Source organism: Ambystoma mexicanum, chromosome 9, assembly GCF_040938575.1.
Source record: "Ambystoma mexicanum isolate Mex_15411 chromosome 9, UKY_AmexF1_1, whole genome shotgun sequence".
Taxonomy (NCBI): domain Eukaryota; kingdom Metazoa; phylum Chordata; class Amphibia; order Caudata; family Ambystomatidae; genus Ambystoma; species Ambystoma mexicanum.
In genome coordinates this window covers 580,723,079-580,748,335 of record NC_090931.1, presented here as the reverse complement: position 1 = coordinate 580,748,335, position 25,257 = coordinate 580,723,079, and the positions used below count along the sequence as shown (strand labels likewise).

General features: G+C 47.0%; 1 protein-coding gene across 2 annotated transcripts in view; it reads left to right on the top strand.

Moving 5' to 3' along the window:
- ULK2 (unc-51 like autophagy activating kinase 2) overlaps positions 1 to 25,257 on the top strand; it is an 801,072-nt gene that overhangs the window by 131,698 nt on the left and 644,117 nt on the right. For both annotated transcript variants that reach the window (XM_069615186.1, XM_069615185.1), the window contains exon 3: positions 13,486 to 13,527. In XM_069615186.1, the coding sequence (XP_069471287.1) occupies positions 13,486 to 13,527 (42 nt within the window). The remainder of the gene's footprint in view (positions 1 to 13,485; positions 13,528 to 25,257) is intronic.

Below are 25,257 nucleotides of genomic sequence, written 5' to 3'. Positions count from 1 at the left end.
CATAGGGTATGGAGGTCATTCTTGGTGTCTGCATCTGTTGTGTATTCTGCGTTGGTGAGTGATAATTATTGTACGTGTTGTAACCTAGCCCTGGCCTGCTTCTACATTCTCTCGAAAAATGTCCCCACTTCCCGCAGTTCCAACACCGTGAGGAACCCATACCTGCCCCGGTCCCATTCCTCCAAAGTCCCCTCTTCCCTCCCTAAATCGGCCTCTTCCATGCTGCTGACTGCCTTGCTTCCTCTCCTGAGTGGAGTACTGCTGTCCGCCTATCCAGTTGTCTTGTCCTCCTTCTGGCCAAAATGTTGCTATTCGGATATCCGCGGACCCCAGTGCGCTCCCTTTCACCTCTGTCTGTGCAGGTGTGGACACCGCCCCCTCTACAGCTATTTTAGCCAGCTTACTCTGTACCAATTTTCCCTCATTTGCCTGCAACTGCCGTGTCGTTTCTCTCTCACGTTCCTTTATTTGTTTGCAGTGGTGTATTATTATACTCTGAATTTCCGCCCATCCTTTCGCTTCAGTGTGCACAATTTTGTCTAGTGCCTTCTGCACCTCTTTTGGTAAGCCCCTTTTGATAACGAAATATAAAAGTGGAACTGGTCGTTCTCACTGGTCCCCAGTTTCCGCCACATCTCCTGAACCTTAATAATGTACTGTGCAGGGCCTTCGTCATCACCCATGGTGTTTTGGGTGATCGACTGCAAGCCAAAGCATGCCCCACACCTGCGCAATGTTGTTGTTGAAAGGTATGCCGTCGTGCGCATCATTGTCCAACCTTACTCCGGGGTATCCTGCTTTAATGCACACATTCACCGCCTGCTCTCCCACTGTCGCCTCTAAAACTGTTCATATCACCTATGGCAAGGGGTACACCTGCAGTCTGTTTTTCAAATGCTTATAACTACTTCCCCGCCCACGCTGTTACGGGCGGAAGCACTTTGATCAAATTGTTCTTGTCCATCTGCGCACAGAGTACATACTGTGCCCTACCCACACCCACGTGTATCTAAGGCATCTGTAACCCTACTCTCTTCCCTTCCTTTCTTCTGGCACTTCCCTTTTTCCTCGCTACCGCTATCCGGCCAAACCTTCTTACCCTCTCATCCCACAAACTTTCCACTAGAGGTGTTATTTCCGGGAACCTGTTGTGCTTCCTCCTCAGCGTCATCCTCAAACTCATCCACTGTACTTCACCCATCCTCACCCGGATCTCCACCTAAGCCTTTGTCGGACCTTACCGTTTCGTACCCTGTGCTGTGTGCTCGTTCATCTTCTTTCTTCTCTGTATGCACATCCTTTATGGCCGTACTGTCTAATCTGGAGAAAATATCCCCCGTTCTCCATTTGTCTAGTCTGCTCCCCTTTGCCCCACTCTGTGCTGTTCGTAGTCGCTCTAGCTCTGCTCGCGCTGACTCTAGTGCCCCTTCTAACTCCTCTGTCCTGCGCACTCCTAAGGTAGAGGGGTTGCCAGAGTGGGTATATATGGGGGTGGAGGGTCCGGGGCCCAGGTGGACACTTAGGTTTGGTTAGTGAACCCCTTTACTGGGAGCCGTGGCAATGGATGTACCCCTTTGTATTCTGTCTGTTTCCCACCCGCTTCTGCTTGCTTGTCCCCTTCATGGGTGTTCCGCGCCCCTCCCTCATTGGAGTCTTTCACATCCTGAACACGTTTCCATAAGACTAACATTTTCTTTCTGTTCTGTAACTGTTTAGCCTTGTACTTCGCCGCAAGGAATGTAGTCGTATGCTCTGGAATTCCCTTATTTTGGGTGCCCTTCTCTGGCCATGAGCCCCTCGTGTTTCTGTCATCCACTGTTTGTGGTACTTCTCGATCTTCTTTCGGTACAAGAGCAAGGCCTGGTACATGTACTCTAATGGGGTCTCTACTTCCATTGTAGTGATGTATGCACTGTAAAGAGTCCCTACATTTCTAATCGCATGCTGCGCACACGGCAAATATCACAACCAAAAAAATCACTTTGTCTTTCCCTCCTCCACGTCAGCGCACATTGCTTTCCCTCCCCTTCCCCCTTACACTCACCCACTTTCGCACTCCACGCCCTCAAAACACGCTGCTATTTACACAGTGCCCCTACTTGGGTCTCCACCCTACACAACAAAAACAATACGCTAAAATAACAAGCTAAAGTAGCAACCACATTCAAGCAACTACATGACTGTACCAAAGCCTCCTGAATGACATAGTCTACCTTCAGACCGTACAGAAGCATGGAATCCACATTACTCGATATAGGGGTGGAAATCCTCAAATCTATATATGCCTATCAACCTATCACCTGGATACTGCTCGATCTCTCTTTGAAGTAAGATACAGTAGATTGTTTCATCATGTTAACCAGTCTATGCCAGTATATAGAGATTCACAAAAGTGAGAAAAAAAAGGAGATCAGCCTTAGAAACAGTGATGGCGTTCTTAGTGGAAGACATGTGGGGAGTCTAAGATAGTGGGGATAGAGATGCTGCAAATGAGGGATGCCACAGAGGCTGACCTGGGCTTGAACAAGCTAAAAAGAAAAATGGCCCTCCTGTCGCGCTTCTCTAAATAAGATGTTGACACAGGTGATATGTTTTAAACAATTTATAATTTTGAATCAAGGGAATAAACACATGTGTGTTAACAGACTAGTTGGTTGAAGACATGTGAAATAAGGTACGTGAAGAAAAAAATGTGTTTGTGTCTAAGTGGATTTTTATCAATACAAAAATACGTAGTCCTTCGTTATTTTCACTAGGTCTATGATAATATTCAATCACTGCGATGATATGAAGTCCTTTGTTGCTTTCACTTTGTTTTTAGTTAATTTCACTAAATCTGTGATTGTAATGCCCTTAGTCGCTTTCACTAAGTCTTGGTATTTGATTTAAGGTTTCCAGGAGAAAATTGCAGATTTGAATGCCCTTAGTTGCTTTCACTAGGTATAGGTATCAGCTTTGATAGCTTGAAGTTCCAAATTTGAGTACTGTTGATTCTTTGGTTAGAGTTATTTTTTAGAACAGCAGTCCTATGTTGGACTCAACTTGCAAGACAATTCCCCTGGACTCAACTAGCAAGACAATTCCTCAACACGTGTTTCCCCGCCACATGGTTGCAGCGGTTCTTCAGGAGGAGTGTTAAGTATGTTGACACAAATGTTGTCTGAGAGGAAGAGGAAAGGGAGGGTTAAATTAGAGGGAACATTGAGTCTTGTGGTTCGTGTTCTTGAAGGTGAAACTCTATATAGTTACATGGGTACATCATATTAGGTACTTACAAATTTGTGGAGTCAAGATGATAGATGGTAGTATATTTCGCTCAGTCGGATGCAGCATATGGTAGATGTTACAAACAGTCTGGTCTGAAATTATTAGAATGTACACATTTGTAGATGTTCATGTTCTAGGGTACTTATAATATTAATATACCATATAATATGGTCGAAAGATTGAATTGCTAGGAGTGTACTAGTAATATAACTAAATACTAAGCAAGTGTCTGAAAATAATGCTAAATTAAGTTGAGAACAGGGAAAAATATAGTAGATGTGACTGTAAGGTTGGCGGTAAGCAAGTACATAGGTAAGGATGGGAAGCCTAATGTGTAATTCGAAGTCCAAAATGAGGTCTGCTCATAACTACAAAGAAAGTAGAAGAGTGCATAAGGGCCAAGGTGAGAGTATAGTAACGGAATGCTGAGAAAGAAACTGCTTACCGCTATTGAGTTCAAGGTCCTACTCGTTCGATTGCTGCTGCCGTCCTGATTTGGAACGGTATGTAAATAGCGCGTAGCAAATTACTCTCTACTCAATTGAAACAGACCTGTGGTGTGCCCAGAGTGTCCTTCCCACGCCCTTCGATATTTAAGGCAAAAATAGCATCATTGACCTCGAATCGAGAACTGGATCATCGCCTCTCACTTGCATACTCTTGATATGCCTGGGGAAAGACAAGCCAACATTGCAGGGACTTCATTTAGGGGTCGCCAGTGGTCACAGCTGCGACCCCTGAGGTCTCCCTTGCTACCCCTGAGGTCTCCCTTGCTACCTCCAAAAAATGTAAGATTTATTTTTTGCTTTTACTAATGGAACCTCCTGGGCTGTGGCCAGCACCATGTGGCTCTTTGTTTCTGGAGTGGCTGGCTTTCTGGTTCAGGCCTCTTAAAAGAAACAGGGGGTTCCATAAGTGTAACACTTTGTACAGTGACCATAAATAAGAAAGATTAGGAATAACACATAATTTGTGTTTCTTCTATACAATAATGGCTAGACTCATTAAAGGTTTATTTCAGGCGCACTTCAGGGGGTGAGTCCTGATTTAGTCTGGGTTTAAACACCTCAAATTCACAATGCAGACAAAAACTTCCAGAAAGCATTTAGAGTAGAATAATCATCCATTTTGCATTATGTCTTTTGCTTTTCGCAAGTTGCAGTTATAGCATTTTTTTTCTGCCGTTATCTCCGTTACGATCATCACAAGACATTCCATCTCGGTGTCCTCAGTCACTTGACAGAATCCTTGTGCCTAAAAGCTTGTTTACAGTGTAGAAATGTTTGACCATAGCACATAAAATGGCCGTTGATTTCATTGTGCCACAATAAATGCTTTGTTGTAATATGTCTCTCTTTCCCATCTCCCTGGCATGCTGTTCAGGATGTTTGTTTGAATGTATGATGTAACGAGTGCCCAGAGTACGGGATGCCATGTCTGTGTGCTGCATTCCCTGCGCTACTCTAAATTCTTGAATACACAGTTCTGACCCCTCCCAATCGTATGTATTTTCCCAACCTCTAAAGCCTGAAAGGTAGATCCACGCAGGCTTGACATGTGGCCAACCTAGATGAACTGGTCTGCTGTTAAACCACAGTTACCAGTTTAATGGTATCCACTATAGTAATTTGCTTTCTGACTTTGAAAACATTCAGACATTGTAATTGCTCATTTTTTACAATAGCCCGTAAGATAGCTATAGTCGTTAAGATAGCTCAGATCGCTACTGCGATGTGTTTGTGATCTGCAGGTTCGAATCCCGCCTTTCATCCTTATGAGGTCAATAAATGAGTACCAACACAGGTTAGGTGATATTGTATGCATATTTTTTCTACAGAAAGAACTTAAGTGTAAGTGCTATATAATAACGCATCATTATCATTAGGCCTTGGACATCTGCTTGCATTCACAGTAATTTGGTAATATGGGCCTATACACACTGATATTAATGATCCATTTTTGTATGAAATATATATTCACATTACAGTGATATCATAACCATATTTCGAGGGGATTGGGTCCTCCGACGTATTCCATATCTTTGACAGTAATCATCACAGCTGTGCTGCTTCAGAAAGTTTTCGGCGCCTGCGTCGATGACGTCGATGCGCTGTCCTCCTCCGACGGCTGACGTCACCCGATGTGATAAGTAGGACGCACGACACCCGTAGCCTCAGTTCCGTTTTTTCCGCGAACGTGTTCGCTTCGTGAATCTCGGTACGCCTCGACTCTTTGGAGTTTCTGTTGTAATCTTCTCGGTTCTTTGAACCTGTTCGGTTTTGTGAAAAAGCCTGTTCGTGACGATGTCTACCTCGGCTTAAACCCCGCGTCCGGGCTTCAAGAAATGCAGGGACTGTGGGTCCAAGATGTCGGTAACGGACTCGCACGACGCCTGCCTCTGTTGCCTCGGGGAGGCCCACGACACGGACGACTGTGTCGACTGCCAGTCGTTCACGGCCAAGGCCTTGCGGGAGCGCAAGAAGAAGTTATCGGTAGGTAGGGTGTCTAAGCCCCGGAAGTCGAGGTCTGCGGGGCTTTCGACGGATGATTCGAGAGGCGACTCTCCGCATCATCGTCGGAGGTCCAGTGGGTCTCCTTCCAGGAGTCGGTCTCACCACTCCACTGCCTCTTTGAGGCATTCGCAGAAACGCTGGCATCGGTCGCCTTCCCCGTCCTCTTCCGATGACTCTGCCCATCGGCGGGTCGCTTATCCCACCATGCAAGCGACACCAGAGGAATCGGCTTCCTTTGGGAAGAAGATGTTAGCGATTCTCGAATCGTCCGCGCCTCCGAGTGGGGTCGGTCGTGATCGGTCGAGAGACACCGCTCGCACGCCTTCGGGCTCGGGTGGTCGGTATAGTTCACGGGAGAGGTCCCACTCGGACGTGGGTAACCGTTCTCGCCATGCCCGTTCCAGGTTCCGGTCCTCGACGCGCTCGAGACAGCGTGATCCTGTGCAGTCTTCGAGGAAGACGTCGACGCCTGTGGCGCCAAGGTCGTCGACGACCTCTCTCAAGGCTCCGCCTCCGAGGGGGTTGTCGACGCTGTCGGCGCCTAGGTCGTCGAAGGACACACTCGGAGCTCTGGCTTCGAGGCCTGTGTCGACGCCGCCGATGCTGGCGGCGCTGCGGCTGACATTGACGCTGATTCTCTCGACGCCTTTCGAGGCGGTGGTGTCGGAAGGACCCCATGGCACGGGGGTAGCCCCTAGAAAGGCTCTGGCTAAGGTCAGGCATAGCTTTGGTTCCCAGGTGTCTCCCTCTCACAGGGTGGAGTACATTTCAGAGGGTGATGATGGCTCTGATGAGGGTTTTGTTCCGGTTACGGTGCCAGATGAGCTTCTCTCGGGCCATAGCCAATTTGATGACCTGAGGCAGTCACTGCATGATGCCAGTGGACTGGCCACCTCTCCGGAGATGAAGTTTTGTAGGCCTGAGCCTGGCACTCATGCCGATTCTTCATACCGGCGCCTTATGTCTCGGGTCACCGAGTAGTTGGGATGGTCGGCTCCCCCAGGGGAGTTTGTTCAGGATGATCTCACGGACATCCTCGATCTTGGTCCCCCCACTGACCCGGTACTGCCGTTTCATTTGGCTCTGCACAGAAGGGTGGTGGCGGCTTGGACTGCTCCGGAGAGTCTCCTGGCGGTGGGCAAGTCTTTGTCGCGAAAATACCGTCCAGCCAGTAGCGACCCTTGCTACTTGTCCAGGCACCCCACTCCGGAGAGTTTGGTGGTGCAGGCAGCTATGGCCCCGGCAAAGCAGGCGTCGTATCCTACCATCCCTCCGGATAGTGACGACAAACGTTTTGATGGCTGGGCGAAGAAAGTGTTTTCTTCAGGGGGTATGGCGCTTCAGGCGGCCAACTCCGTATGTGCCTCGTCTCGTTTCATACACACTCTGTGGAACTGTGTTGCATTAGCGGATGAACATATTCCCGAAGGGGACGAACGGGATGGTTTCCTTGCTATGGTCCAGGATGGCAAGGATGCCATGTGTGAGGCCGTTCAGTCGGGTTTGGACATGGCAGATTGTGTCAGCCGGTCCATGGCGGCGAGCACCGTAATACGCAGGTTTGCGTGGTTGCGGAAGTCGGGGTTCGCTCCTGATGTGCAGTCCCGGCTCCTCAACATGCCCTTTGACGGTGAACATCTTTTTGGCAGTAAGGCTGACGAGAGCCGTGAGAGGTTGCAGACCTCCAAAGCTGCAGCGAAGTCGTTGGGCGCTGCAGTTCGACAACCTCTGCCTTTTCGTCTTAGGGGACAACAATGAAGGGGAGGTTCCTTTCGTTATTACTCGTCCTTCAGTAAAGCGAGAGGAGCCGTCAGTCAAAGAGGCCACCGTAGGAGTACCAGAGGTGGAAAACAGGGTACTCGAGGTGCCAAGGCCGCTCGGGCAGTTGCCTCTTTGCCCTCAGGCAACGCCGCAGCCGCTAGCACTCACTCATGAGGCCATGTCCCATGGTTCGCGGGTTGGGGGAAGGCAGGAGCAGCATCTTGTAGAGTGGCGTGCCATTACTTCAGATGCGTGGGTTCTGGAGATCATAACCCACGGCTACTGTCTTCCCTTTTGTCAGAGGCCACACGATAATCCACCTGGGAACCTCTCTTTGAAGAGTCCGGATCCGCTCCTTGCGCAGGAAATTCAAACCCTGCTAGAGAAAGGCGCCATAGAACTGGTGCCTGTAGCGGAGAGGAACAAGGGATGGTATTCCCCTTATTTTTTGATTTCGAAGAAAGACTGGGGATTGAGACCCATCATGGACTTGCGCGGTTTGAACAAACTCCTCAGGAAGGAAAAGTTCAAGATGCTTACTTTCTCTCAAGTCCTCCAAGCCCTTCAACTTCAGGACTGGTTGGTGTGTCTCGACCTCAAGGACGCTTACTTCCATGTACCGATCCATCCAAAGCATAAGAAGTACCTGAGGTTCGCGGCTGGTGACTCGCACTTTCAGTTTCGGGTCCTGCCGTTCGCATTGACCTCCGCCCGAGGGTTTTCACCAAGCTCATGGTGGTGGTGGCAGAGCATTTCAGGAAAGGGGGATTCACGTCTACCCCTACCTGGACGATTGGTTGATCAGGGGGAGTTCTCCCGAGCAAGTCCTGGATCATCTGTCCATCACCTGCCACTCCCTTGACAAGCTGGGCTTCTCCCTCAATTTAAAGAAGTCCCATTTGACGCCAACACAGCGGCTCCAGTACATCCGAGCAGTGCTCGACACATCCCTGGGGCTGTGTTTTCCTCCCCAGGTGAGGGCTCTTCACATTCAGCAGATGGTGCACAAGTTTCAACTTGCCCAGACGCTCCCGGCGTTCAAGTTCTTGAGGTTGCTCGGCCTCATGGCATCCTGCATTCTTCTGGTGCCAGAGGCTCGTCCGCAAATGAGATCTTTGCAGTGGTCGCACTCTTCCGGCAGGATGTCAGACCCTGTTCAGGTGCCACCCTGGGTCGCCCAGGACCTTCTGTGGTGGGCCGTCGAAGGCAATCTGATGAAGGGGGCCCCATTTTGGCTGCCCTGGCCGGAGGTGACGATCGTGACGGACGCATCCCTCACGGGATGGGGAGCTCATGCCAACGAGTTGACAGTAGGCGGTCGTTGGTCTCCGTCGGAGTCCAGACTCCATGTCAATCTGTTGGAGCTGAGGGCCGTCAGGCTAGCCATGTGTGAGGAAAGAGTGTTCTGATTCTAACGGACAACACAGTGGCCATGCACTACCTCAACAAAAAGGGGGGGGGGCAGGGCCACTTCCTCTGTTCAGGGAGGCGATGCAGCTCGAGTTCTGGGCTATCCAGGAGGAAGTTTCGATCTCGACTGTTCATCTGGTTGGAGACGACAACGAGACGGCGGACGCTCTGAGCAGGCAGAGCACGATCTCTCGAGTGGGAGCTGGCTCAGGAGATTCTCCTGGAGATCTTTGCCCTTTGGGGGACCCCTCAAGTGGATCTGTTCGCCTCCAGTGTCAACCGGAAGTGCAAAAGGTTCTGCTTGCGGGAATTTCCTCCAAAAGGAGTCTTAGGAGATGCGTTCGTGGTGGAGTGGTCATTCCCGCTGCTGTACGCGTTTCCTCCAGTCCCCGTCATCCCGCAAGTACTGCGGAGGTTACGGAGGTTCGGTTCCCGGATGATCCTCATTGCTCTGGCGTGGGCCCGGAGGACGTGGTACCCGGACCTTCTTGACTTGTCCATCTGCTCTGCACGTCGTCTTCCCTACCGAGACAATCTGCTCTCACGGGAGGGGGGTTAGGTTCTCCATCCAGAGGTCAGATCCCTCAACCTTCACGCCTGGCTTCTGAAAGGTTGAGGTATAAGGATTGGGACCTCCCTGAAGACGTGTTGGAGGTGTTGCTCTCGGCCAGACGGCCGGCAACAAAGTCTCTGTACCGTTGCCGTTGGCGTATATTCTGCGACTGGTGCAGAGTTAAGAATGTGGATCCTTTTGAATGTGACATTCCCATGGTTCTATCTTTTTTGCTTTCTTTGGCCCACAGGGGCTTGCAAGTGGGTACCATTAAAGGTTACCTGGCGGCGCTGTCCATATTTAAGCGCTCGTCTGAAGAATGTTCCTATTTTAAGATTCCTTTAATTTCTCAGTTTTTGAAAGGGCTCACTAATGTGTTCCCTCCGTCACCTTTTCTGGTGCCCGGTTGGGATTTGAACCTTGTTCTTAAGTTTCTTATGGGGGCTCCGTTTGAGCCTTTGCATTCTTGCCCTTTGAGACTGTCAACTCTTAAAACTGTATTTTTGGTTGCAGTCACTTCCGCTCGCAGAGTGAGTGAGTTACAGGCACTTTCAGTTAAGCCACCCTTCACTGTGTTTCATAAGGACAGGGTTGTCCTTCGAGTTTGTCCTTCCTTTCTTCCGAAGGTGGTTTCGGAATTTAATGTGGGCCACAAGGTGGTTGTTCCGGCATTCTATCCTCCTCCGCATCCTGGTAAGGAAGAGGAGAGGCTTCATAGGCTTGATCCTAGGAGAGCGTTGAGCTTTTATATTTCACGCATGTCCCGGGTCAGAGTGGACGATCAACTCTTCATTGGTTACGCTGGAAAGCGTTTGGGACAAGCTGTGACGAAACAGACTGTCTCGTTGGATTATTTTGGCTATCTCTGAGTGTTATCGCTTGGAGGGTAAGGACCCACCGACTGGCTTGCGGGCCCATTCTACCAGGGGTATGGCTGCATCTACTGCCCTACAGAGGGGTGTTCCTATTCGTAACATCTGTGATGCAGCCACCTACAGCTTCTGTACATACTTTTGTACGGCACTACTCCCTCGATTCCATCCGAGGACAGGATCTGGCCTTTGGCAAGGCAGTCCTTTATTCCGCAATTTGATTGGGCATGCCAAATTTGTGTTCTAAATTCTTTTCCCACCTCCTTGCTTTGGTACTGCTTTGGGAGTCTGTCAAAGATATGGAATACGTCGGAGGACCCAATCCCCTCGAAGAACAAGTTACTCTCTTACCTGGTAACGTTCTTTCGATGGGCTGGTCCGACGACGTATTCCATATCGCTCCCTCCCTACCTTCCCCGCTGCAGAATTTCTTATGCGATTGCAGCTTACGTTTCCGCAAGGCCTTGTGTGTCTGACTGGCAGAAGACTGGTGTCACACGTTCTGGGAAAAAAACTACAACTGAGGCTACGGGCGTTGTGCGTCCTACTTATCACATCGGGTGACGTTGGCCGTCGGAGGAGGTCCTCGGGGACGGCGCATCGACGTCATCGACGCAGACGCCGAAAATTTTCCAAAGCAGCACAGCTCTGGTGATTACTGTCAAAGATATGGAATACGTCGTCGGACCATCCCATCGAAAGAACGTTACCAGGTAAGAGAGTAACTTGTTCTTTTCATGGTGTACTTAGGAACAACTCTGTTATGCTACGTCCTGTTTTGTTAAGGGGTGAAAGGTTATGTTCCATCGCTTCCTGTAATGTCACTTTGGGTATGGTCAAATGACATTACTTCCTGTGATGTTTCTTCCGCTACCCATGGCACTTGGTGAAGTGACGTCCCTGTGACATTCATCAATTGAAGTTCTTATGCAGCTTGTTGTTTTCATTCACCTGCCAATCATCAGCGGGGACTCCTCCCGGCTCTGTCATGGGCCATGCTCAAGGAGGCAGACCATTCACTCATTCATCAAATCAAAGCTATGATCAGAAATTGCAACCTGCAACTCCTCTTAAAGAAGGTAATCTCATGCCTTAAACTCAACCACAGGGGGAAATTGTGAGTGCCTTAATTTTTCCAAAAAAATAGACTATATGGCAACATCTATAAGGGTGTCTCTGAAGCAAGACATTCAGACAAATCCACCATTCCAAGAAAGAGCATCTGGCATAGTCCTAGGCCTGGGAAAATACGAACACACCTTTAAAGTCTTACACACTTTTCACAGGCTCGGCGTTCACCAAAGAATAGACTTTATAACCCAGCGTACCACCAGTAAAGCAGAAAAACACAATTGCCCTAAATTCCTTATCAGTCAGGTTTACCTTTGCACTCCATCAAGAAATCTCATCCCGTCCTTCACAAACCGGTTCAGTCAACTAAAATATTGGAGTAAAAGAATTGAAAGTAAGATGGTGTCCATCTGAGGCCTTGAGCGCCAAGACTTGAACTGGATCATCTTAAAGTTGGAAAGGCTCTGGAAACTTTACTCTTTTGAGAGACTTTCCTGAGTTGACAACCAAACCAAGATGATCAGTTTGATTTTAATGTCTCCCTAAACGTGTTCTGTTTGAGTAATCCGAAATGCAAACTACGTGTCTGCTACAAAAGAAATCTGAATTGTTAACATTGTTGCCTCTTCTCTGCTGCTTCTCCAGTTTTTGCCAATCTTTCTTTGGCACTCTCATGCAACCATTACACTTGTTGCATGTTTCAAAACTCCAAATAAATAAAACAATATAGCCTCTTGAAAAGGGAGACCCACCAGATCCAGGCGTTTAGCGTTTTTCCCCACACGAAAACCCACAAAACACATAAAAAAAAAAAAATAAAAAAAATTCGACCATTTGGCATTCGACCAAATGGTGTCGACCAATTGTCCTGTCGACCAAATGTTTTCGACCAATTGACTGTTAACCGGGTTTCCCATATTCTAGCATGGCATTTGGTTGATCAATGCTGAAGGTCTCAGTAACGTTTTCAAAGACTCTAAACCCATTGGGGGCATGAGAAGGACATCTTGTAAAATATTGGGGATGTAAAGCTGGTGCTGCACCATTAAATCCCACCCTGAATGTTGCCCTCTAATGAGGTACACAAGTCGGGGGTAAAAATCTCAAGTTGCAAACTACTCGCCAGACGTAAAAAGTCACTCTCATCCTGCCCCTTGCAATTCTCCACATCTACACAGCATGTCATTTCTCAGCCGCCAAGAGTCAGTTATACCTCGCCAATGGCGAGTGTACATTTTGTGGCCAGCATAAGTTAAAGGGTCTATGATGATAACGGAGATAAACGGGTGTTTTAAAGAATTCCTATGCGTGTTGATTGCTGCAAATTTGGGTTTGAGCATCTCTGCCTGTCAAATCACGATAGCCTCGGCAGCAAAGTGTGAAGCCCTGTGCTGGAAACACTAACCTTTTTGATCAAAAGTGGTGGTATTTTGCAGCCCAGAGTGAGAGGTCCTCTGCTCAAACTGTGATGTCCTCTCTAGAAAACGGTGGTGACATGTTATTAACGGGGAAGCATGGATATTCCCTGCGACAAACAATAAGGCAAAGAGTAATGGTTTTTTCCAAAGAGAACGATTTCGTTTAGCCTAAATATAGGTGCCATTTGCGTCCAAAAGGGAAGTCCTTTGCATAAACTGTTATCATTGGTGGCAACCGTTGGAACCCTCTTCAGATGACTGATGTTCTCTCAGAAATAAGTGACGTATTTGGTGTCAGAGCCATGCGTTGTGCGTCTGAGTGATGCCTTCGAAAGGAAGGAGTGATTTATGCTAGACAGAATACAGCGTGTTGTTGTCTGTGGCAATGAGTGATATGCTCTGTGATCTAGGATGATCTCATCCGTGGCAATGAGTGATATGCTCTGTGATCTAGGATGATCTCATCCGTAGCAAACCGCGACCTTTTCTGTTCTTTAGTGTGGAGGGCCTGTGCTTAAAAAACTCATTTTAATCCGTTTAATAGCATGCCCTCTGTTGTGTCTTAAACATGTTTTCTCGTGCTTTTATGTAGCGCATTGACAGTGTATTTACTTTTCCAGGAACTCCAGCATGAAAATATCGTGGCTCTGTACGATGTCCAGGTTGGTGCATTTTTGCTTTTTCAAGGGCTCGTTGGGCTTGTATTGTGAAATCCGCACTGTGTGGGAGGGTGGTGGCGTTTGTGTGTCCCTTGGGGAAAGGCGTCTGCTGAGCAGGATGTTTGTGGGCAGTGTTGCTTTGTCATCTAAACGCGTTTGGCCTAAAAAGGGTTCGTCCTTTGGGTAGGCAAGGTCTCGGACAAGAGCAGCTTGGACTGATAGTTGGAAACCTTGTTTATTTTATATGTTATATTTGTTGGGTTACATGTGGACCTTTAAACGACTTACTAAGTGTGCACTGCCTTTCAGGGATTCATAAACCGTTTACTAAGAGTGCAGTGCAGAACCTTTCAGGGAACTTTGCCCAGTTTCACCACAGAGCAGTACCTGTCAAGGCAGTTTACATGGCATACCTTTCACGGTTTCCTTAGAGTGTTGTAAACATATGGGTCCTTGACCTAGTTTCTTCAGAGCGCAGCATCTTTTGCAGCACTTTACATGGTTCACAGCACGCCACCTTTCAGTGCAATTTCCTAAGTGCATCATCGCTTTGAAGGAACTTTACGTAGTTTCACAACTGTTCAGTATGTTTCAGGGCACTTTACGCGTTTTTGTAAAATGTGATGCCTTTCGGGGCCCTTTGTAGAGTACAGTATTTTTTTGGAGTGTGTTACAAAGTATTGTAAAAGCCCATTACTTTTCAGGGCACTTAACACTGTTTCTTTAAAGTGCAGTAACTTTCAAGGTGTGTGACACACTTGCCTAAGAGCGCTACTTATTTCAGGGAGCTTTATATGGTTTTCTAGGAGAGCAGAAACTTTTAGCCCACTCTACTCAGTTCTTCAAGGCCGCAGTCGCTTTTGGGGAGCTTTACAAATTCTCCCCGATGATGGCTGTATTTCTTGGCAATACAGTCTCCGAATTTAGAGTTGCCATCTGAGGCTACCATTTTCACTGCGTGGGTGCAATTGATGAGAGGAACATGTGTGGCAGGGCAAAATGCCACGAGTGCGTCCTGTCTAGCTGACGTACGGCTCTGAGGTCTGTGGCCATTGCATCAGGGATACTAATGACTGCAACGGTAATGGTTAATAATGGAACACAAACAAAAAACAGGTTTGTTTAGAAGCACTTGGTTAACAAGTGTCCTTATTGTACCTCAGTGGTATTCATTGTGACGGTAAAAAGCAAGTTCAGGCAGTCTGCTCTGCTGGGACTTGACTCTGTGGCAGTGGGTGCTCAGTTCTAGCTATCGCACTAGCTCAGTCTGTCCAAAGAGGGAAGGAAATACGTTAAGACTTTAAGTAGGGTAGTGCTGATAAAGTCCATATTATCTGTGTTCTTGGAACCACAGTAAAAACCAGATGTTCTATTGGGGTGTTTGACCTGGGGTTGATATTTTGATGCTTGGAGTATTTCTGCTATTTAGGGCGCTTCAGGATACTTTGATTAACCAACAAGTCATCAGCTCTAAACCACCTTACTAAAGCTCTCAGAAAAAAACTCCACGTCAAGAACTTTTCCACGTTTCTTAAAAGTATCTTTTTATTTCAGTTTTAAAATGCAAAACACAACAGGAAACGAGTCTTCCACGTGAGAAGCCTCTACATTGTATGCACATTGATAATCGAACAACATCACATCTTGGGGCTTCTCTGTTACACCTCCATTACATGGGGAGAATAACAATCTAGATTTAGGCGGCAGAGATCTTGTCAGGCTCTTGTGTCACAGCGAGCAATACCTTCTTGACCAAAGAATGTGTCATTATCTTGTTAATCTTGTAATATACGATATCATCCTAATCCCATTGCCTTAGTAATCAGTCAAGTTAATGCCAGCAGATCTTCTCATACCCTTAAGGTATGCTCTTTATATCACAAATTGAAAGAGCTGCAGAAATGTAAACGTCCAAAAAAAGGTGCAGTTATTTTTACATGGGGAGATCATTCCCTGGACCCCGCATGGGTGAATGTGCTCAATGAAAGGCTACCGCGGTGCATACTTCTAGGATACAATATTCCATGTCTGTCACCCTGTGTCGTCAACAGGATCAGTTAATCACTCTTCCCCCTATACCTCAACAGCCAACTGTAAACCCATACCTATCGAACAGCTTGAACCAGATGAACAAACAAAGAGATTAAACTTCTCGCACCTGAGGCCACACCTAAGGTAATTGTCACCCAGGCCTACATCTCCTTACTCCCTTTCTTCCTTATAGCTTTTTCAGGGATTTATTTCAATAGCTCTTCAACCTGCTCAGCATCCCAAAAAATATATTCTCTCCCCTTCTAAGTAACCCTCGGCTTAGAAGTTCTGAGCAATCTTATGTTTACACCACGTTCCAAAAACTGATTTTTTAAATTATTTTATTTCCCTTGAAGGCTGGCTCCATTTGTTGCCCCATTTGAGAAACGTTTGGGTACACTGTTTTTCTAATTTAGTGGTTCTTTCTCTGTTCGAGCGTAGAGGTTCTTATTTCCAGTTGTGCCACTTTTGCGTTCAGTTTGTCAAACCTAGTCTCCAACCGCGACATTGACTTCTCAATTCCCCCGCCATCACTGGATCTTGGGATGGAGAGGCAGGTCATGGTTTCTTTTAGCTAGGCTGCCTGCTTCGTAGTGAAAAAAATCTGTATCGTCCATTTATCTTTTCTCTTGGTCTTCCCAAATGCCATTTTGCCTACATCCTCTCTAAGGTATCAAACCTGCGGGTATGAGGAGAAAGGATGCAGACACTACTGGTCAATAACTTTACTTTAAGAATAATATAACAATTCGACTGTATGTCATTGATCCTGCATGGGTCAATTATAAAATCAGGTAAAAGGGCATTATTTTGGGGAGATAATACATTATTCACTCCTTTTCTATGTAGTGTCGTTGAGCTCCCAGTATTTTATAGTTCATATAGGGTTAATCAAACCATCCCTCAAGAAAGATGGTCGCCCCAGTCTCACTTCACTGTAGATGCATATAGTGTAAACTTGTTGCCCACACTAAAAAGGGACTGAGTCTGTGATGTTAACTTGCCATTCCACCCACACTACCAGGAGCGTAAGGGTCTTCAGATGAGTAATTTTCGAGAGCCGCTGCTCATTATGCAAACCTCATAGTGCCTCTAGTCACCTCTCCCGGTCTTCACACAACTGTGGGCCCTTTCTACGTTAGGGGTTGCACCTCTGTGAGTGTATTTCTCTCTGGGTCATTGAAGCATTAAGGCGGCCAAGGTACAGGGTTTCTAGCTCAGTATGAACTGAACTCCGGTGAAGCTCTCTTGTATTGCCACGATCTTGACCCCCCCCCTTAAAACCTTTCCACGTTTTTAAGGTTATGGAAAGTATATGCTTACCTTGAAAGTTGGTGACTTGCTGAGGCTACCGTCTTCCCTGCCTCAACCATTCCTGCAGTCCGCTCCATTGTTTCTTCAAATGTCTGTGTGCAGGGTATGCTTTTCAATTAGAGCAGTGGTTTTCAGACATTTTTATGCTGAGCCCTCCCTTCAATAAAAATATTGTTGCCAAGCTCCTTCCCCCCTCGCCCCTTCCACCCCAAAGTCATAAATGCTTATTATTTCAATTAACAACAGTACTCCTCTTTAGTGCCTCATGTGCTCCTGTGGACATGCTTCAGCCCCGCCACCCAAGCCCCCGGGAAGCCAGCCCCACAGTTTGAAGTCAACTGCATTAGAGACTGCTGTCGAATGTTTCAAGATCCCAGAGGACCTCACTGGTGAAGACCAAGTCATTCCTAAGTGGGACAATACAATGAAGGCCAGCTACCAACTTGAAACAAACATTGCGGGGGGCGGTACAGACCTCACTTCAGAAACAACTTTAAACTAACCATAAAGAGGTGTGGGGTGTCTCACACAAGATGAGATACCCTAAAGTGCACCTAGTTTGGAGGGAATTTCTGTTGATGAGGATTTGTTAGCACCTTCCTGCATGAGACTGTTCCATCTTCAAAACAGTAACAATATAGTTCAGTATATTTAATAATCCTACTACAAATTATATACTTTTTTATTACAATCATATTTATTTACAAATTGGGCGCCTCATAAAAAACCTGTTCTCACAGGCCACCGCTCTGCACCCCATAGATTGTGGATTCCCTCCCCTCCCAGCACTCGGTGTTTCTATTATGTATTCACTATGAGAGCACAAACGTTGCCGTTGGAAACACGTTTCTCTTAATATGAAAACTTTAACTTTATAACATTACAACATATTTGTTTTGGTTCAGTGTTCTCACTCAATGTGTGTAACGCCAGTCACCTGCAAGACCTACATCTGCAGAACAGTGCCTGACCTAAACTAAAAGTGTTGACATTACATTGGAAAGACTAGTGCCCTATTGGAGCCAGGGACACACACATGCTTGATAGCCACCCCTGTGATCAGTAACGAGATTGCAGCCATGTTGTGCACTTGGAGCCATATTGTGCACTTGGAGCCTGTTCATGTTCACCGACCAGCAATGCTGTCGACAAGATTTCTCAGAGACCAGGTGGGCTGCGGATCAGGCCCACATGGGAACCTCGGGTTGCAAGCAGTAAACTAGTCTATTAGAGTCAAAGAACATCACCTAAATAGCAACTCTGTCAGACAAATACCGTTGTAGAAGTAAGACCCGGTACCGCCATAATCACATACTACTTTAGGAAAAGTAAGAACGCTTTCCAGTTGGATCGGCCATCTTAGTTGGATGATTCAGTTGGTAGAGTTAGTGAGAATTTTCAGTTTCTGAGCTAATTCCCTTTAACCTTAGAGACCCTCAGCTCTTTTGCTAGAATCTTGAATCTTTTTGCTTTTTAACCTCCTGAGTGAGTGGTACTTTTTTGCTACTCACTCATGTGTTTTTCTCTGACTTGGATTTTTAACTGTTTAATGGAGTCTGGCAAACTCCATAGGCATTTGTTTCTTACATAGTGACACACAGCACCCTCTGTGCAGTGCCACTTCTCTTAATGGTAAATACATTTTCTAGGGTGAACTACAGTTTCCAAGAAGGGTGAGATAGCTTCTATCTTACTTACTTTTTCCTTTTGTGGGTCTAGCACATCCCACTTCTCATGTAACCTTTTGTTACAGTAACTAACTTGAATGACTGGTGGCAGTGGTTACTTTTTACTACCTTTTTGGACAGGGAACTTGAAGCCTGATTTCTCAGCTGCAGTACAGCACTATTGGGCTATCATTTGTCCAAATGTCCCCAGTCTTCTTTTTTTGCTATTTCTTGTTTGTTAGTTACCTCTGGGCTTTTACTCTGTTGTATAGACTAGGTTTGGGTCCTTTGTGTGTTTTGCCTTTTGCGGGCTTAACCCCTGAAGCCCGCCCAGGCTCCAGTGTGTCTGGAAAGGCAGGAGGTGGGGAGAGCCCAAAACTTCATTGACCATTGTAGGCATGTCTGGCTGGAACCAGTTCCAACTAGGCGTGTGGCTGTCCTAGAGGACGACCCCCCCTCCGCCACTCCTCTGTGATTGACAGTTGTAGGGTTGTGAATGAGCGGGATTTCGCATAAAAGGCGAGGCTTTCGAGACTAAAGGCAGAGCAGTCCACTGGAACATCATACCCAACGAAGAGGGCAATGAGAGACTCCAGCAGCACTTTCCAGCACCGCAGAAGTGCCGGTGAAGCCTTGTAGCTCTGCTGACCTCGTTTTTGTTTCGACAGGACAGATCTGTGCAGGACGACTTCCTCACTTGGGCTGGTGGGACCAACTAGCCCCAAGTCCTACTAAATTTTGGCTTATCCCCTGACTTGCTGCGACTTTCCTAGGCTGGAGAATCCCAATGCCCGGGGACCCCTGACCATTATCAAGTGCATCGTCTTGCAGAGATCGAATCCGGCCAAACCTTTGTGGGCACATTCAAGGACCTCCAGAAGCAGGAATTCTTCATCCAGAGTCCTCTCATCAAAGTCCAGGACTGAGGGACCGAGGAAACTCTAACCAGAGCTATTATTTGTTTCTCTTTGGTGCTGAGAAAAAGCAGAACCACAAAGAGCCGCTGAATCATGTGCAATACATTACTGCCAAGTCCCTCTCCACAGTGTAGCTGCAGAAGCCCGCCAGACGTCCTCCCTTTCATCATCACGACCAAGGACCAGGAAGGCATCGAGCTAGAACAACTTCTTCAATTCTAAGGTACTGTGGGGCTTGGGGTAAAACTACCTTTAGCCATTTGGAATGCTCCCTGGCTTGGGAAGTACTATTTTAACCCCTTTTTAGTTGACCTCACTCACATGTGCAGGCCTTCCAGCGTGTGCTCCATCAAGTGGGCTCCCCTTGAGCTCCTGTGATTTTTTCAGTGAACTCTTGACTGTTTTGATAACATCTAAGAAAAGCTGCATCAGAACTGGAACTGTCACATTGACTTTGGCTGTCCTGGTTTCCTAAAGGCTCCTCTTCTGAGCCCTCTTGGCTTTGGCAGTGATTGTTCCCTTGCAGGTTTAAATTGTTGACACTATTATTGCTGGCATACAAGACTGCCTAAATCCCTCTGAGAAACTAACTGTTGAACCAGTTGAAAGTGTGTTCTACTTTAACTCTAACCATTTCCCCTTCCCAACCCAATTGTGTAATGGTGAACAAAAATAAGTGCCAATACTGACCCTTGTTTAATGTCACTCCGTGTGCTGAAACATGTTTAGCCTAGAAAAGAATTACTCGCCTACATTATTGATTCTTGTTTAAATTAATTTTATCTTCCATTGAATGTTACTATTAGTTGCTGCTTTTTAAAGAATGATTAATTTGCGTTATGTCTATATAAATAAATAATGTAATATAACTGTGTGTTTACTTGGTGCCTTTACTGATTTCATTGTGCTACTCTACAGCTCACATTACCCCTCCTAAGATGTCCTGGCTGCTCAGTCACTCTACCAATGTGTGTAGTACAGGCCTATATTAAGAGTTGGGTCTGTCTCATACCAAGAGATAAGTCTTGTCAAGTCCCACAGCAGTTGGACTTTACAAAATCTTACCTAACAACAGTAGAGCACTTTGGTCTCCTGCCATAATTTGTTATTTGTTTACTGCTAATTGAGAGGTGTTGTGTACAGAGGCTCACTGGCAGTTGGATCAGAATGCTGATGGTTATACGAAATTCCAGTAGCAATGCAGATTGTGGAAGTTTGCATATAGAAGTTTATTTGTAGTCCGTGCAGGTCGGGGAGTGTTAAAGTCACTAGTAGCCAATGTGGATCTCGGAATGCAGTGTTCAAATTGCACAGAGTCGCATAGAAGCTTGTGGTTTGTCCCGCCAGATCATAAAGAGTCGCATACAGAAGCTCTCTGGTAGACAGTGCAGATCGCAGACGTCGACACACAGTGGTTTAGGGCTAGTGTTAGGAGGATTTTTTCCAAGTCACTAATTGGGGCAGGACTTGCAGAAGCTAACCTAAGACAATAAGGTTGCCTCGTCCAAGGTTTAACTTAACCACTCTCTTAAGGTAGCAATGCTGAGCAGTCCCGAGTGAGTTAAGGAGGCAAGCTGTATTGTTTGTGTAGTACAGTTAAAACTTTGAAAGATTATAAAAGAAACCACACTGGCGAGTAGAAAATACTCTAGTTTACTACATTACCACACTAATGCACACTTTCCACAATTAAAGTAAGTAAAAATAATGCTATATGTGTGTGTGTGTGTGTGTGTGTGTGTGTGTGTATGTGTATGTATATGTATGTATATATATATATATATATATATATATATATATATATATATATATATATACAGATACAGTTTGGCATCCCTCTATGGGTTACTCATTGCTTTAATATTTCACACAGATCTCGCACAATGTACTATAACTGCCAAAATAGAGAATTTTTGGAGATGTAAACCGTAGGCCTTACATTTAAAAGGTAGGTCAAACACAGTGTAGCTAACTTCAGAAGTCAAGTCCATAAATACCAAGAGTCTTAGGATCGATTTAGACATCCCAGAAAGCATATGCAGAGTAACAGATGAGTAGCACAAGGGGTCATCACTCAGGGAGTTCCAAACAAAGAATGAAGCAAGTGTAGATCCAAAACAAAATATTCTCGATATGGCTAAAGTCAAAATTTAGAACTTGATAGAAGCAGCTGCCACCCTTAGGGTTCAAAGGGACTTTATCTAGAAGTACTGGCCCACCACTGACCTGATAGTACTAAGATAGTACTAAGATAAGTAGGGCATTGCACCCAATGATGTTGGGGGTGGTTCAGGAAATGTAAAGGTTCTCGGGCCCTGGAGCCCTCACAAAGGTAGGAATACCCCCACTAGATAGGAAATGAAGACTTGCCCCACCACATCTTTGGGTTCCTGAAGGGTTGTCACGTCGCCATTTCAAGGGCATGCACCGGTGGTTGTTTTCTGGCCCCTCTGGAGACCTCAGACTCGTGGGGAGGAAGTTTGGATCAATCCTGTGATAAAGCAGAGACCCAGACGGACAACTAAACGGATGCAAATCTTGCAGTGACCCTGGAGATGATCGGTGGCTGGACTACAGGTTCCTGGCAGGTTCCACTTCTGGTGAAGGTCAGCACGGTCATGTTTCAGTGTCGCAACAAAGCACCGAGGATGCCCATAAGGATTCTAGCCTCCCGGCTGGACAGAAGTCCTTGCAGCGGTGAAAAGCTGGTTCCTTGATGCAGGCAAATAGCAAACCTGCAAACTCCTTTGGCCGGGGTTGGTGATGCAGCTCAAGCAGGGCAGCTTTCTGGTCATGCCAACCAGTCAAAGGGATAGAGGTGCCTTGCAAAGGTCTCCTCTGATGGGCAGAAGGCCATGGTCTGAAACGCTGTGGTGTTAGACGATGACAATGCCGATTACTGCAGCAGTCCTCTAGTGTCCCTTGGTCAACCTCATCTTCAAATCTCTTCAGGTAACGGGGTTGTGTAAATTTCTGGATCCAGCTCACCTCAGTTCATGGAGAGATCAGGCTGGGAGTTAAAACCAAACCCTCTAGGCCGAGACTTTGCAACATTCAAACGTGGAGGTGGCCATCGAATGGTGGATAGCCAGCCTCACAGAACCTGTCCAGCAACAGCCATGCCCCTGGTGGAATTTGGATTGGAGCCCTATGCTCTCTTCTCCATGTTCTTTCCAGCAGGCACACACTGGTTATCTTTCCTGGGTTACTCCAGGGAAGCCTGCACAATTGCACAAAGAGAGAAGGCCCTGCCACACCTGCAAAGGCAGAGGGGTAACGAACAAATGCCAAGCCATCTTGAGCAGAACTTAAAATAAGAAGAGTATCCATCTTGAGTATATGCTACTCCTAAATGTATTATTGTGGTAAAAAAGGCAACACACAATTGCCACCAGACTATTGTGGAAATGCTTGGAAAGTAACAAAAATGTTACTTCTGACCAAAAAAAGAGAGCAAATAGTGTACCCTTTAAGATGACCTGTGCTGCAATGGTAACTTTAATTTCATTAAACGTTGGTGACGTCCCGTGCACGGGTAAGCATGTGTGGTACACAGTGCACAAAATACTGTGGAGAATGGGAGGGGGCGGCTTAAAGCCCCCTGGCAACTCTCCAGTTAAGGTGGAGTGTGCTTCCATAGGTAAAACACAGATGCTACAACAAACGGAGAGGTATTCCAGAACTGGTAACACAAAAAGTGCACCAGTGCCTCACAAACAAACATGAATTCAACAGGGGAGTGAAACTGACGCGCACCCAGGCCCCCCACTGATCCTAAACATCAATGAAACATCCGGAAAAGTGCAGAAGTTGTGCTGGGGGCTCACTGGAAGCAATTGGAAGATTTGCATGTATAAAAACCCGTCCTAACATAGCAGATTGCAGGTTCTCGCTTATAGAAGCAGACTTCACAAGGACGCCTTGGTCTCCCGTACATAGTCCTTGCTACTTGCGTACAAACCAACTAATGCATCTGGAGCACCTAGTACGCTTCCGCTTCTGTTTAGGGGTTGCTGCACAATGTTGAGCTTTCTGGTTAGTCTGTACCTCTGCCCCACATACAATGCATTCCCAGTCTTGCGGTGGGTGACCTGTCTAACGCGCGCGGCCTTTGCTGCATGGGCCTTTCTCTCATAGGTCATTAGCGCAATGCAAAGGTGGCATGGGCAAACTTGGCCCTCCCGCCCCTTGACAGAGGCGGATAATTGCGGGGGTGCCGGTGGGAAGGTGGGTGGGGGGAGAAAGGGCTGCTTACCCTTTCCTGGATGAACGATTGAGGGGTGAAGGGCAGCGAAGGAAAGCGCTCCGTGGCCTTTGCTGCGTGGGAAAGAACAGCGCAGTAAATGGCAGCGGAGTAAAGACACACGGCCGTGTACAGTATTGAAGCATAAATGTCTCCAGGATCGACATTAGGTAAGTGTGCAAACCTCCTATTCATTACAATGAAGAGTGCAGGTCTTTGCTTGCTCTAGAGTCTAGATCGTTTCCCTCCAAGAAGTACATCTGAAAAACGTTCATATTCATCCATTGTGATGCCATTTCCTCTGAGAGATTCTGATGCATGCGTTTGAAACTAGATTTACCGGTGGGGAATTCTCTTGGCAGGAGGGGCCCCGATCCCCCCTGCACCTGGTCACATGTTCATCAGTAGACTCGGCCTGCAGCCTTATGAATAACAGGCGGGTGACGAGCACGTCAAGACACAAAAACAAGAGCAAAAATAACTCTCTCTGCATTTGGAATGCAACAATTGGAGCCACCCACCCACATGTCATCGGAAAGAGAGAGCGGATTGGCAAGTGCAACATTCCAGTAACCAATGGGAATGGAATAAATAATCCGTGGGCTATCCTTGGCATGGGGCGTACTGTGTGCAGTATGAGTTGCTAGCCATGACACTGAAAGCAAAAGCAACTGTGGGGCGATGGGAGAAGGATCTGATGAAGCAGCTGATGGCGAGTCTCCAGCTTGGGCCTGGAGTTCTGCCAAATATGGCTGGCCCCTGGCCATCACAATGAATTATATTATCTCGCAGTTCATTGCTGTGACACAGGGTGCTGTGTGCGGCTCACGCGTGCTTGTAGATTTGCACTGGGTGGCGTAGCGATAGCATATGACCGCTGACGTCACCGTTTTCCAAATGCTCTTCCAGATGCTTTTAATTTTCCCGTTTGGATTGTGTCCTTGCCCTGTAAATCCGCAATTCCTGGGATGCCCTTCTCCTGCATTACCCCAGCGGGGCAACCTCGCCAACGGCGTCTGTTCTCCTCTAATCTGCACCACTGCGCGTCCTGAAAATTTACCCCACGCTTCAACAAAAAAGTGCTCGTTAACGGGTCCGTGTGTACCCTGTACCGCTCATCTTTGTGAGCCCCTGATTTCACGTGCCTCGGTCACAGCAGGACAGCGGCTATTGAAACTATGGTCCATAGACCCTCCAACACTTCATTTCCAACCACACTCCTCTTGCCTTGTGGGACTTTTATTCCCGTGCCACTTTCCAATCAGGGGCCACATTGACGCGTTCCTTACCGCGACATAATGTGTTTCTCAAGTGGGACTTTCCCACCCAAGCCATCAGCAGGTGAGACCCAGCATAGGCCCTTCCTGCGTCCTCTACAGTCAGTCTCTTCCATTGCCCCGCTCCCCAACTAAAAGAGTTGGCCAGAGGAGATCATTTTCCTCAACCCACTTTCCTGCATGGCTCCAGGATGGACCCTACCCCACCCCAACAAAAAGGCGTGTTCAACTGGGACTATTTTGCCCATCATCCTCCCCGTTCTGCTTTGCTGAACCCGCCAGCC